At 52.9% G+C, this 14,647-nt stretch overlaps 1 protein-coding gene across 3 annotated transcripts in view; it reads right to left on the reverse strand.

Annotated features, from left to right (window-relative positions):
- PHF21B (PHD finger protein 21B) overlaps positions 1-14,647 on the reverse strand; it is a 94,517-nt gene that overhangs the window by 10,116 nt on the left and 69,754 nt on the right. For 2 of the 3 annotated variants that reach the window (XM_060024003.1, XM_060024004.1), the window contains exons 4-6: positions 12,778-13,128; positions 10,300-10,440; positions 2,118-2,169 (exon numbers count right to left, since the gene is read on the reverse strand). In XM_060024003.1, the coding sequence (XP_059879986.1) occupies positions 2,118-2,169; positions 10,300-10,440; positions 12,778-13,128 (544 nt within the window). Of the gene's footprint in view, positions 1-2,117; positions 2,170-10,299; positions 10,576-12,777; positions 13,129-14,647 lie in introns of all 3 variants that reach the window. The other variant, XM_060024001.1, reaches the window with a different exon arrangement.

Here is a 14,647-nt window from a genome sequence, read left to right on the forward strand (position 1 = left end):
GTGAGGTACCCAGAATCCAGGCACCTGCTCTCTGCAAGGCCCCGTGTGCCATCCTCCGGCCCGGGGATGTCTCTCATGGGACCCTGGGGACAGCAGATGCCCACTGGTCAGACGCTGGCCTGGCTGAGCCGCAGGGTGGGACTCCGGGCTCCTGGGAAGGGCAGGGGCAGCCTCTGTTCGGCAGCCTGACCCCCAGGACGCCAGGCACGAGTCCTCCTGATGGGGGCCGGCGTGGTGGGCTTCATGCAGCTTGAGAACTGGGTTTTCTCTCCCCCTTCTCGTTTTCATTTCCTTCCTTCGCTTTGACTGCCAGGTGGGCCCTGTCTCTGCGTGTAGCTGTTTTGACATTATTTCCGAATCTCTGTCTCTTGGACCTGATTTCTTCTTTGAAACTGTTTCAATATTATTCGTGTGTTTCCTGTAAGGCACCTCAGACCCTCTTTGGGAAAAGACAGGGTCCAAATAAATAAGTATTTAGGGTATCACGGGTGAGAGGGAGGAGAGTTTTCACAATGAGGATGATTTATAAAAATAATAACATTCCCAAATGTATTCGCAGAGTGTTTTTATCTCAGTTGCCACGACACCCCTGAAAAGTCTGAAGATGTGGTTTTCCTCACGTTGTAGATGAAGAGACTGAGGTTCAGAGTGGGGAAGGAGCCTGCCCCAGGTCACCCAGCTGTAAGCAGCACGGCCAGGACTTGAACACGGGACTACTGACGTGGATGTGCAGGCCAGTCCCACGGCCCCAGGCTGCCTCCATGACCCCAAAGGCAGAGCATAAACAGCTCTCAAAGGCTGCCAAACACAGCTCGATTCCTTACACCCAAGTTCAAGCAGGAGTATTCAGACCTTCAGATGGAAAGCTCAGAGAACCCCTTCCGGCCCCGCACAGCAGAAGGAAGGGGGCCGCAAGCAGGGGCTGCTCAGATGAGACTTGCCCACTGGGGCCAGGTCAGTGGAGCCTGGGCCACACCCCTGTCCCTCGCCACCCAGATCTACACCCCAGCTGCCGCCAGAGAGCGAGTCAGACCCAGGGAATGCAAATGCAGGTGGCTGTGGAAAGGCCCACCTCCTGGGCACGTTTGACTCAGTTGTGCACAGGAGGCCCGGGCGAGCTGTGTGGGCTCCCCAGGTCCCTTCCCTTCCCCAGGCTTCAGTTACTCACCTGCTGTGATGGAGAGAACCTCCACCTGAGATTAAAGCCTGTAAGTGCCTCGGGCACTGGGGGATTCAGTTCATTCCCTTCCTTTCCTCGATTTTAAGGAGGAAAAGCAAGTGAATTTTCCTTCCCAAATCCAGATTTACTTGGGGTGTAGGGATGTTTTCACTTTATAAAATATCTTTAGCGGTGAGGTCAGAATCGTGGAGAACACCCTGAGCTGGGAGTCAGGAGACCTGGATTCCAGCCTGGGCCTGATACTGACTGGCTGTGGGACCTCGAGCAAGAGAATCAACTTCTCTGGCCTCAGCTTCCCCACAAGTGCAACCAGAAGGTTGGTTTCCATCTTTCCAGGCCCTTAGATTCTATGACGATGCACAGATTGATCCCATCGGTAAAGTCAAACAGCACCTGTAGTGTTACACTGACCTGCCTGCTCAAATAATGTTCTGATTTCCACCGATGGGTTTGGGGGCAGACGGGACCCATGGACCAGTTCAACAGCAGGGGAGGTGGTGCTGGGCATTCCTCTTGGTTCTTTACAACAATCCCAGGAGGAAGGGTGGGTTGTTATCCCATTACACAGACAGAGAAACTGAGGCCCAGAGGAGCTGGGGGACTTGCCCAAGCCTGAGTAGTTAGTAACGGCCGAGCTGGGCACCTTGCTCTTATCACTTCACTGTGCTGCCTCCAACTTGGGGGCCGGGAATGCCCAAGGTCCCTTCAATAGACACAGTGGGTTTCGTGCACAGTCACAAGCTGGGAGAGCGGGCAGGCACCCTGGTCTTCGTGATGACCACCTGGCACTTGGCACCCACCGCGCAGAAGGTGGGTCACACCCAGGCGCTGCCATCTGACCGGGAATCCGAGACCCACTGCTTCTGTCTGATGCCAATTCAGCAACCCCCCGCCCCATCCCGTGGGCCAGGCCCAGCTCCGCCACAAGGGTCCTCACCTTCCAGATGCTCCGTCGTCACCAGGCCCAGCGCTACCATGAAGGCGATTTTCTGAGGGAAGGAAACAGAGAAGGGTTAACGCAGCTTCTCTGTTTTGGGTTTCCTTAGTTTTCATTTCATGCTCTTTCTCCGTCCCGGGACCCCACCCGGGACCCCATATGACGTCAGCCATCCTGTCTCCTCAGCTCCTCTGGGCTGCGACGGTTTCTCAGACTGCCTTCTTTTGGATGACCTTGGCCGTCTGAGGAGGACTGACCAGGAATTTTGTAGGCAGACCCTTGTCTGGGATTTGCCTGGTGTTTTTCTCAGGATTAGACTGGGGTCCTGGGTTTTGCAGGGAGACCACAGAGGTGAAGGGCCCTCGTCCCATCCCCTTGGCGCGCTGCACGCGCCGTCAACATGGCCGATCACTGTGATGTTGACCTTGGTCACCTGGCTGAGGTGCGGTTGTCAGGCGTCTGCTCTGCGAAGTTCCTCTTTACCCCACCCACCGTCCACACTGTCACCTTTGGGAGGAGGTCACGACACACGGCCCACATCTAGGGAGGTGGGGATTAGGTCCCACTGGTGCTTTTTTTTTTGGCCATATAGACCATTAAAAAATTGTACATAGTAGAATTTATCAGTATTTTCCTTTGCAGTGTCTGGATTTTTGCATCTTAGCTAGAGACTCTGAGTTTAGAAAGCAAGTTGCTTACGTTTTATCTTAGTACCTAGAGTTTTACTTTTTCCATTTAAATTTTTGATCTATTTGGCATTCATCCCGTTGTATACGGTATATATGGATTCATTTTATTCCACGTGGCCACTCGTTTTTTCCAATACCATTGATTGAAAATTCCATCTCTCCGCTTTTCACTGATTTGAGGAGTGAATCATACACACACACACACACACACACACACACACACACACACACACACGGCCCTCTATTCCGTTCCTTAAATCTTCCCATCTATTCATAAGCTACCACCTCACTTGTAGTTCTCAAGGCTTTACAGTAATCTGACGGCATTAGAATCCCGTCCCTGTTTTTTCCTGTTCCGAGCTTCCTCGGCTCTTCTCGTTTATTTTTTCATGTGAAATTTAGAAACCATCTTCGGTAGTTCTGAGAACGAGGGAATCAGTTGATATATTTCCTGGGATGATGCTAAAATTATAAATTAACTTAGGACATAATGACAACCTAATAATATTACATTTTCCTCTCCAAAACCACAAGGGGCTTCTGTTCTTTGTCTTCAGGAGTTTCAAACTTTTCCTCAAACAGGTATCGATCATCGTGTTTATTCCTTGGCATTTCATCCTTCTGTTGCGATCGCAAATGCAGTTCTCTAGAAAGCTTCTAACAGGTTGCTGTGCGTTTCTCTAAAGACTACTGACGTTTGTAAGTTACCACACCGGCCGCCGCGCTGAATTCTCTCATTGTCTCCAGCAGTTTTTCCGGTGAGAGTCTCCTGGGTTTTCTACAGCATCTCAAATAGCGACTGTTTACTCCTTCTTTCCAGTTACTTCAGTGCTGTTGAAAATAGTTTGCCTCAATCTGTCACCTTTAAATCATATTCTTCGATCCACTGACAGTTCCAACTCCACAAACGCGACAATCTGAGAGCTCATTCCTCCTCTCTCCCTTCTCTCCCTCGCTCTCTGCTCACTTAGGTGAATCTCACACATTAATATTTATGTGTCATCTCGTACATGTAATATTTACATTCTGTGCCAGCACCCTTATCCTGTTTGTTTTACTCCGTAGTTAAATATGCACGACGCTCAACCAGCGCTGGTGCCAAGCTTTCCCAAGCGTCTCGTGGTCGATGGGGGTTGAGTTTCTAGTAGTTTCTCACGAATGGCTCATGGGAACAACATTTCCTGAGTTCTTGGCAGATTTAGAACCTTTAGTCTGTGGCCTTTCAACGTGAAGGACATCTTGGCTGCACCTAAGCGCCTTGGGTCCCCTTCTCTCTTCCCGCTCTCCTGTGTTCTGGACTGAATGTTGCCGTGGAAAAGTTAGAAGCCGGCCCAGTTGTTCTCCCTCTAAAGCGACTTGGCTGCTTTTGCCTGGATGCCTACGCATCCTCTCGTTTCCATTAAAAGTCAGTGACTGGGCTTCCCTGGTGGCGCGGTGGTTGAGAGTCCGCCTGCCGATGCAGGGGACGCGGGTTCGTGCCCCGGTCCCGGAGGATCCCACATGCCGCGGAGCGGCTGGGCCCGTGAGCCATGGCCGCTGAGCCTGCGCGTCCGGAGCCTGTGCTCCGCAACGGGAGAGGCCACAGCAGTGAGAGGCCCGCATAACGCAAAAAAAAAAAAAAAAAAAGTCAATGACTTTACTGGGCTGTGACCCAATGTTAACCCAGCACTACACGTCAACTTCCCCTGGAACCTAGTGTGTCCTTGCAGTATAGAAATTAAAGTCTCCTTTTATTTCAGTAAATTTTCTTGAATTACTTTTTAATTAAAGTTTTTTAAAATTATTATTATTTGGGCTGCTTTGGGTCTTGTTGCTGCACGCAGGCTTTCTCTAGTTGTGGCGAGCAGGGGCTACTCTTCCTGCAGTGCATGGTCTTCTCATTGCGGTGGCTTCTCTTGTTGCGGAGCACGGACTCTAGGCGCGTGGGCTTCAGTAGTTGTGGCACATGGGCTCAGTAGTTGTGGTGCACGGGCTTAGTTGCTCAGTGGCATGTGGGATCTTCCCGGACCAGGGCTCAAACCCACATCCCCTGCATTGGCAGGCGGATTCTCAACCACTGTGCCACCGGGGAAGCCCCTTGAATTGCCTTTTAAAAACAGTGAAGCAACACCACACCGTGAAAACTCAGGCCCGTCAGATTCAGTCCTGGAAGACGTGTGCTCACGTCAACACAAGACTACTAAGATGACTGAGGTGGCCGCAGACCTGCTCAAACAGGGGTTCTGAGGTCCAGCAGGTCTTCAGCCAGTCGATGCCAGTGCAGGCTGCAGTTCGGTGCCACCTGGTTTCAGTGTTACTTCTAGGGTCCTGTGGCTGAATGGACAGTGGCCTCTAGAATCTGCCAGTCCTGCCAGGACTTCACTGGCCTGAACTGGGAAGGCTGGGCTGGGCCAATACTAGCGGAGCCCATGCTCTGCCTCCTGGTTCCCCACTCGGCCTTCCCTTCCCTCCAGCCCTTCCTCCGCAGAAGACAACTTCAGCCCACCATCACCGACATAACAGGAGCAAACCGCCTACCACGTTATAGCCAAATTCATATCGCAGGGAACCGTGGGAAAGTTTTACTGTAGCTCTTCTGCCCCGTCATCCCGGTTTTCTTCTTTAAAGCCTCCAATTATCCACCTGTTGTATCTTCTTTGCTTGTCTTCTCTAGGTACCACTTCCTAATATTTAAAAATCCATTCTTTCTTTTTTGTTTTGTATACTTCTCTCGCTCCTGCCTGCTAGGTCTTCCTGTCTTCTGCTGTGACTATGGTGCCCTGTGCTCCCCCAGTTGTGTAGTTATGTGATGGTCTTCCTAATTTTTCCTGAAAATTTCCAGCTCACGTTTCCCTCTCTCCAGTACTTCGGCCTAAATGGCCATCTCTTCCCTCAGCCCTTGTCTTCCGGCACTGCAGCTTCCTTCTTAGTAGTGATTACCGTATTGATTTCTTTCTTTTAATTCATAGTAGAATACTGGACTTTGGGGGTAGTGTCTTTTATTTATGGTAAAAATTGCTTCTCTTTCTGTATTTCTCCTTACGGTGGCTTTGTACTGACTTCACTCTTCACATACGGTGCCTCAGTGGGATTCTGTTTTATCACGCCTCCTTGCTGCCCAACAAGGTCAAGGAGGGTCTGTGGCACCTTCTCTGTTCCCGGAGGCCTTACGGAGGTTCTCTTTCCATATCCCTTTGTGTGGTCCCAGCCCTGTCTACCCCAAGTGCGGCTCACAGACACTGCCTGTCCTTTTGCACTTGAATACAGACTTGTGATCCTCAGCACGGATGAGTCGTTCTGCAACCTGCAGCTCCCTGGCCCTCAGCAAGGCCCCGCCCACACCACTCAGTTCTGCTGCTTCATATATATATGTGAATATATAATTTATACATATATAATTTTATATATAAAATTACACATATATAATTTTTTATGCTTCTTTGCATCTCTGTGCTATCTCTGTGGTACCATATTCCAAAGCACTAATTACCTCTGTTCATCCTGTCTAGTAATTTTTTTTTTATCTCAATCACCGTGTTTTTCATTACCAGATGTTCAAATAATTTTTGTAACTGTCTGATGTTTTATTTTCATGATTTTTTGGCTTCATTATTCCTTATTTATTTCAAGTGAATGTTATTCCTTTATTTTTAACTTCTTCGAGTATCCCAAACATATTTAAAAGTCACTGCTACGAATACGCCACAAAATTAGCTTCATCTTGAATAAATTCACGTTCCAAAAGTTGATTTTACTGATTGTCCTTCTTAGCATTAGATCGCATCGTGTGTGTTACAATTCTGTCCGCAGACTCACCTTGGGCACTGCTTCTTTTCTTCTCTGTTTTATGTTTCATTTTCCCTCCCTACTGCTTACCCTCGCCTTATAGCAAGTTTGCAGTCACCCTGGCCTTGCCCAGCCCAGGGGTGGCCCCAGGCACAGGCTGGCTCCTGGACTAGCAGGGAAGCCTGGTTCTGCTCCTCTCTTGCCAGAAGAATTCAGGGGACCCGCTGCCCCTTGGGAGCCGCCTGGTCACCCTCATCTGATTCTGAACCTGGGGGCCACGGTCTGGGGCATCTGTCGTGCTCACTGCCTGTGTTTCTGGGACACAGCGATGCACAGTCACATCTTTACTACTGGCTCTTCCTGCATGCTGTCTGTTGTTGCTGAGGGTTTGCAGCAGAGAGGTACGGTCCAAGCGAGAACTCAAAGCCATACTAATGGGGGCTGTGCTCTGATGGCTTTCAAGAAAGGGGGTGACCAGTACAAAATTGAGGAGACCCTGCCATTTTTCATGATGCGGATGAAACTTGAAGGCATTACGCTGAAAGAAATAAGGCAAACAGAGAAACACAAATGCTCTATGGTTTCACCTATACATGGAATCTTAAAATAAATCAACTCTTGGCAACAGAGAACAAATTGGTGGTTGCCAGTGACAGGGGGTGGAGCTTGGGGGAAATGGGTGAAGGTAAGTCAAAAGCTACAAATTTCCAGCTATATGATAAATAAGTACTGTACAGCACTGGACTGAAGTTAACAATACTGTCTTGTAAATTTGAAAGTTGCTAGGAGAGTCGATTTTAAAAGTGCTCATCACACAAAAAATAAATAACCATGTGAGGTGGGTGATGGATATGTTAACTACAATTACCCTGGTGATCATTTTGCAATATATACATATATCAAATCATTACGTTACACACCTTGAACTTATACCATGTAATATGCCAATTACATCTCAATAAATTCTAAATGGAAGAATTATTTTAAAAAGAAGACGGGTGACTTGGTTATTTCTGATCTAGCTGCAGGGAAGAATCCATCTAGGGGTTGGGAGCCTGGGCAGGGCCAGGGCAGGAGCTGGGGCTGTGGCAGCAGGGATGGCGTGGAAGGAGGGAGCATCTGTGTGCACGGGTCTTGCCCAGAGAGGCGGCCAGGGCTGGCGTGTGGCAGGGCTGGAACAGGGCTGGAACATGCTAATCTGAGGGTGACCAGCTTGGACAGATGCTGCCCGAGGCCAGAATAATGAGTAGCACAGAAAAGGCCAGGCTCTGTCCTAAAGAAGGCAGAGGACTTGGGACAGGAAGGAGACTATGGGGCCTGGGGCAGGAGCCTGGAGCCCTGGTTCTGTCTGGGTCGAGTGGCGGACACGCTGGCCTCTCTCAGCCCGCCTCCTCGTTTGTACGATGAACACTGTAATTCCTGCCCCACCTGCTTCGCAGAGCTGCTGGGAGGATGCGGGAGAAAAGGGGAGGAAGCACAGTTAGCTACGAAGGCTCACTCGGCAGGGAGGTGGGCTCACTGCGCGGGTCCCTTCAATGTCTCGGGTGGGCACTGTCATCTCATCTCATCTCACAGGCGCCTGTGGGCTCAGAAGTGCCGTGCGTGTGGGGTGTATGCACACTGGGACCTCGACAGCCGCTACCCCAGAAGCCACCGTACAGCTGAGCCTTACAGACAACCGTCAGTGTCTCTTTACCCCAAATCCACGCCCCAGCCCAGGACCCCTGAGCCCGCGCCTGGCTCAGCTGGTGAAGTTCCTGGGGCAGCTGCTGCTCTGGCCTCAAGTGCTCCTGACTCAGATCCTTCACGAACAGGTTCAAAGGCGGCCACAAAACCCGCGTCTGTGCAGCACGACTGCTCCCAGCCCTCTTCTGAAAGCAACTTTAATAAGGATTTTTACACCAGGACGTGTTGTAATTGCAAGTTCTATTTAAGTCATTACACGTATTTACACTAATTATGTAATTAGCTGTAATTATACTAATTGTATAAATGCACGATAATTGACTAAGATATACTTTGAAAGAACAAAGAGAACGTACCCAGAAAACCTTCCCGAAAATTAAGGGTGCAGCAAACCTCATGGGAGGACAGAAGGGTGCACATGGGAGCCTGAGCTGCGAGCTGGCCCCAGGCCTCACCCCGCACACGGTAGGGGCTCATACATTGCCACCAAATGGAATGGGTTGTCTCTCTTGAGACAAAACTGGGCCTGAGGCCACAGAGGAGACTGGCTCCATCTCAGCCTCGGTGAGTGGTCGACTCTATGAATTCCCAGCAGGCTTTCTAGACATGTCAAAGGACGATAGCCAAGTCACTCTCCTGCTCAAAGAGCAGGCTCCCCACTACCCAAGGAATCAAGTTCTACCTCAGTAGCGTGCATCGGGTCTTCCAGGACTGGGCTCCGATGTCCATCTGTAACCCCGTGTCTAGAAATTCTCAGGCACACGTGCTACCCACGGTCCAAACAGACCAGCTGACTTTCCTGGGAGTGCTGAGTCCTTTCCCTTCTGCCCGGGCAGTGCCCTCCCCCTGCCTCTTGCTCTTTTACTGAAACCCTACCTGTTCCCCTGGTCCCTTCGATTGTGCCCCTCCCCTGCAAGGCCTTCCGCAGTCCTTCCAGATGGAAACACGGCTCTCTCCCTCTCCCTGGATCTCCCAGCTCAGAATCTGTAACCCTCTGATGACAGCTGACAATTTTTTAACCCAAGTTCAAGTCCTAGTGGCCGTGCCTGTGTCTGCCAGTAGGAGTGAGTTTCCCTAGAGCCGGGACAAACTACATCTGCCCCGTCTCAGTGTCCCCACCCTCAGCCCAGAGCCTGGCCTGCAGCAAAGGCTAAGACATGATTGACAAATAAATGAATGGATGAATGACTTCTTTGGATGACAGCACTTTGCTAAAAAGAATCAGAAGGAACGGGAGGAGCCCAGAGGGATCTCTTCTGCCTGCTGGGGATGGGTGGTCAGGGAAGGCTGCCTGGAGGAGATGGTTTCTGAAGGGAATCTTGTAAGATAAAGCAGTCAATAGGGAGAGAAATGGTGGCTAAGCAGGGGCAGTCACATGGAGAAGGGCCCAGGGGGTGGTGATTTGGGCCCAGGACGGCTGAGGATGCAAGCAGGAACACAAGGATGTCGCTTGCTGTGACCAAAAATCCCACAAAGAGCTGACGTTTAAGGCCTTCAGGGTCCTGCTGTGCCACCTTCAGACATTCAGTGAACAGTGGGGTGGAGGGAGGAGCAGGGCTGCTTTAGGGCCACATGTGCCAAGAGCAGCGCTGTCCCCTGGACGGAGGGTCCTGAGGACAGGGGGACGGGTGGGGACAGCGGGGGCTTGGGGTGGTGGGTCACAGCCAGCAGTGCCCAGGCACTGTTCTGGGGCCTCGGCAGACACTGACTCACGAGATCCTCCCAAAAACGCCGCCAGGAAGGCAGACTCATCCGTGCCGTCCTCACAGATGAGGAGACGGACGCGATCTGCTCCCCACCCCCGCGCACCCCGCCACACCTGCGCTGCGATGCAAATCCAGGCGGTCTGGTCTACGGCTGGTGCTAACCACTGCCCCACGCTGCCGCTTAGCCAGCAAATCCCGGACACACAACGGCTGAGACCTCAGCTCACTGGGCCAGTGCTGCCTGGAGCTCCCACGGCCCAGGGCGGCTGTGCTCTGGGCTTGTCGGGGTGAGGCCCGTCCCCACTCCCTGGGCAGCCGTGTCCTACAGCCACCCACCTCGGGGTTCTCCTGGCTCGGGGGCCGGTCTTCCTTCTTCTTTTTGGTGGCCTGAGCTCCCTGAGATGGCTCCTCTGTGGGCGGCCGCGACTCCGCCGTGCTCTCGGGCTGCGTCTGCACTTGAGGCTGAATGATGATGACCTGGGGACGGGGCAGAGGGGTGAGGGGGGAACGGGAGGGCCCAGGGAGGGCAGGCCCACAGAGCCCAGGGCCAGGTGTGTCCGCCCCAGACGGGCACGGGGCCTCGAACGGCGGTATCACAGAGGAACGAGGAGGCTTGCACCCACCTCTCCAGTCCACGGGGTGCCTGCACCCTAAGGAGAGTCTGCACGAGAAACGGTCCTGGTTTAGGAACCAGAAGGCCTGGGTCCAATGCTGTGCTACGGGCTCCCGGCTGTGTGGCCTCGGGGAGGTCACTTCACATCTCTGAGCCTCAGCTTCCTTATCAGTAACACCTTCGCAATACCTACTTCCAGGCAGGCTGTGAAGATTCAGGCGGAAGGAACACTCAAGGCAGGTTGGTTTCTTTCTCCCCAGTTCACATGCAGGAAAACTGAGGCTGAGAGGGCTCAGAACTGCTCCCTGCCTGAGCTCATCAGGTTAGGTAGCAGAGGGGCTGGGACCCTTCCCGGGTCTGTCTGGCTGCCTGCCCTGCTCCCCCCTGCCCAGGCCACTGTTTCCGAGGTGCTCAAACCTGGCCTGGGGGTTCGGGCAGGTGGGAGAAAGGAGGTCCCGTTTTGCTCACTCTGAGGGGCCCTGGCAATCCTGGGGGGATGGAGAGGGGGAGGGGAGTCTAGACCCCACTCAGCAGCAGGCAGAGCAGCCCCGATCCAGCGGTCCTCATGGGGCTCAGGGCTCATTGGCTGGGGGGAGGTGCCTGGAGCTGAGAAGTCTGAGATTGGCTTCTGCTGCCCGGCCTCCCCCTCGGCCACAGTCGCCTTCACCTGTGAATCATCTGGCTTATTTACGTTTTTGGACATTGAACTGGGAAAGAATCGTTATCTTTTTCATGGATCTAGGTGAAAGAATCTACCAGGAGCAGCCCTGGGTCTCAACCAGGAGTGACTCAACCAGGAGTGACTCGAACCGTTTTTCCCTCCTAAGAACACATAGTGACTTGTGAATTGTTTCCTCGGATACTTGCAGCAGACTTTTTTTTTTTTCTTTTTTTCTTTTTCTGTGACTTGTGAATTTGAACCTCTTACACATGAAGAGAAAATGCATCCCATTTTTCTGCTGGCTTAAGGGAAAGGACTTTGTTCTTCTTTGTAACATAATTTTGAAATCCCAGAATTCTCTGGATGGAAAACAATGCTCCCTTTTTATATCCATGGGAAGAAAACAGTAAGATCCCCCCAGAAAAAGGGGCAAAGAATACCCTCAGACGAGTCACATGGAAGGAGACAGGATTCTTGAAAAGTACAGGGAAACCTTCAAGTTCAATACTAACCAAAGGAATTCCGCTTTCAACGACCAGCATCTGTCTGCATCAACTAAAGGAGCAAAAAGCATTTAAAAATGACAACACTGGATGCTAGTGAGGTTGCAGTGAAACAAGCACACTCAACCAACAAACGTCTGCTAAGCTCCCCCTCTGGACCAGGTACCATCCTGGGGTGCACGTTTCCTCACTGGAACTTGCTATCCGACCCTGGCTGGCGATAACTCTTTAGGCTTGGAGCATCCTTGGGGATACTGTCCATAAGTGGGAGAGCTCAAAAACATACCCAGAAATGTACTGAGTGCAATAACATACGGCTGCAGGAAAGTGGCTGACACTAGGGCTGGGAAATAGGGGACACGGGCCATAAGCAAGAGAGGGGCAGCCTGGTGGACCCTGAATTGGAAACAGAGGAAAAGAGACCAAAGAGAGGAAATGGAACCTCCTATGCAGCCCCAAACACCTCACACAATCATCAAGGAGCTCAGACGGGAACAGGAAGAGGATCTTAGTTTTAGTTTTAAATCTTGGCAACAAATCATAGATATTCCGTTCAGGCACCCGGGGTCCAAAAAGTCCTTGACTATCTCCCTCCATTGGCAGAGACTCTTCCAGTGGTCCACTTGGCCACACGTTTTATTAATTAATTATTCCAACAAGTGAAGTAATTCATCCATCGACCAATCATTCTTTTCCTACTGGTATTAATTCATTCAGCCACACAGTCTTTTGTTCACATATTCATTCCCTTGTACCCCCATTATTCCCACGCCAATTCATTCATTCATCCACACCCTCATTCACACACCGTTCATTCTACCACTGACTCATTCATTTATTTGTACACGCCCCACCCCCACCCCCCATTTATGCACTGATTCATTCACTTATTGTTCATTCCCACGCTGTTCATTCAGTCCTCTGTTCACACTCCATCCATTCCTTTGGCCGCCTAATCGTTCCGCCATCCGGTCATTCATTCTGCCCGGGCCCCCGTCACCTGGCCCCTTGGGGAGCCTGCCCGCGGGCGCCCTCACCTGGTTGTCGGCACTGATGAGGAGGGGCTGGACTTTGACGCTGTCGCTGACCACGGACACGGCGGTGCTGGGGGCCATGGCGGTGGCATTGCTGGGGGCGGTGGAGATGAGGGCGTAGGCCACCCCGGCACTGCTCAGAGGAGAGGTGACGGTGGCAGGCTCGGCGAGGGCTCGGGGCTGGCTGCCGGGCGTTGGCACATGGCTCACGGTGTTGTTGGCAGTGGGGAGGGCTGGGCTGGGGTTCTTGATACTGACCACGGTGGCCTTCTGGAAGGTTGGGGGCTGCTTGGGTGGCCGGTCCCGGCCCGGGGTGACGGGGAGGCTGTCTGGAATCAGAGTCTTTGGCCTAACCTGGGGAGGGAGGGACAGTGGCACGGTAAGATAGACACACAGACGGGGTGATGACAGCCAGGGCAGATGACAGGGGCACAGACATGACCTGGTCAGGGACTCCCACGTTAGAGGTGAGGAGACGGCAGCAGAGAAACCATGGACCTGCCAAGGCTGCCCGGGTCCTGGGCGTGCACTGACTGGCCCGGGGGCTCTGGTCGCGGGTGTGTGTGTGTCTGTGTGTGTGTGTGTGTGTGTGTGTGTGTGTGTGCGCGCGCGCATATATTGGGGCAGAGGGAGAGGTGGCCCTTGGACTTTTACAGTTGAGGGGTGTACGTGGGAGTGAAAACTCCTAGGAAGACAGCACTGACCTTGAGCAGAAGCCTTTCCTTGGAGCCCCAGTCCTGACCCTCCCTTGCTCAAAAGCCTTCCGTAGCTCCCCACGGCCATTAAGTCATGGACAGGCAAAGCTCAGCTCCATTACTCCATATCCAAGGCCCCAGAAGGCCTCTGCTGACGTCTCCAGAGCTATGCCTGCTCCTACTTCCCCTTCCGGTGCCGCCAGGCCTGCGGTTCTGGTCTCCCCACTGCCACCTGCCTCCTTTTCTCACCCCCGTGTCCGCATGCTCCAGTATCCTTCTGGGGTGCTCGTCCCCTGAGGCCTGCCTCCACCTTGGACTACCAAGACTTCCTGCCCTCGGAGCCCTGCTTCTAGCTCCATCTCCTCCAGGAAGCCCTCCCTGACCCCCAGGCAGGCTATGAGCCTCCTCGAGGCTCCCATAGCCCCCGTGACTCCTTCTGACTCAGGCCAATCACTCTGGGTTCAAATCGTCTGGCTCCTTGTCTGTCCCCCTCCTGGAATCTGAGCCTCTTGGGGACAGGATCCTGTCTGATTCAGCACAGGTGGGCATTCAGCGAGGCTGCCACAAGGACCAGCGGGCCCAGGGCAGCCGCCGCTCACTGTCCTCGAGCTGGGAGCGTCGGCCCAGGCCTGCGGCCCCAGGACAGGCGGAAGCCGTTGTCGCCTGTGCAGCCGGCAGCCCCTCGCAGCTCAGCAGCAGGTGCCCCGCAAAGCTGCGTGCCGGGCGGTACCCAGCAGGCTTCTGCTCCAGGCCAGGCCCGGCTACAAAGGCTTTGTGCCCCGATTCAGTCCTCACGGCCGCCAGGGAGGCACTGGCACCACCCTCTCTGCAGATGAGGAGACGCAGCCCAGGTGACCTGCCCAAAGTGCAGGGCCCGGCGGGGGACCCCGGCTGGAACCCAGGCCCAAGACCTGGCGTCTGCGCCGTCTCCTGAAATGCACCCTTTTGTCCAGAGCTTCTAACACTTTTTTGACTGTGACCCATATTCAAAGATCTCCATTAGGACTTCCCTGGTGGTGCAGTGGTTAAGAATCTGCCTGCTATGCAGGGGACACGGGTTCGAGCCCTGGACTGGGAAGTCCCCACATGCTGCGGAGCAACTAAGCCCGTGCACCACAACTACTGAGTCTGTGCTCTAGAGCCTGCGAGCCACAACTACTGAGCCCGTGAGCCACAAC

Source organism: Delphinus delphis, chromosome 11 (assembly GCF_949987515.2).
Source record: "Delphinus delphis chromosome 11, mDelDel1.2, whole genome shotgun sequence".
In the NCBI taxonomy this organism is placed as follows: domain Eukaryota; kingdom Metazoa; phylum Chordata; class Mammalia; order Artiodactyla; family Delphinidae; genus Delphinus; species Delphinus delphis.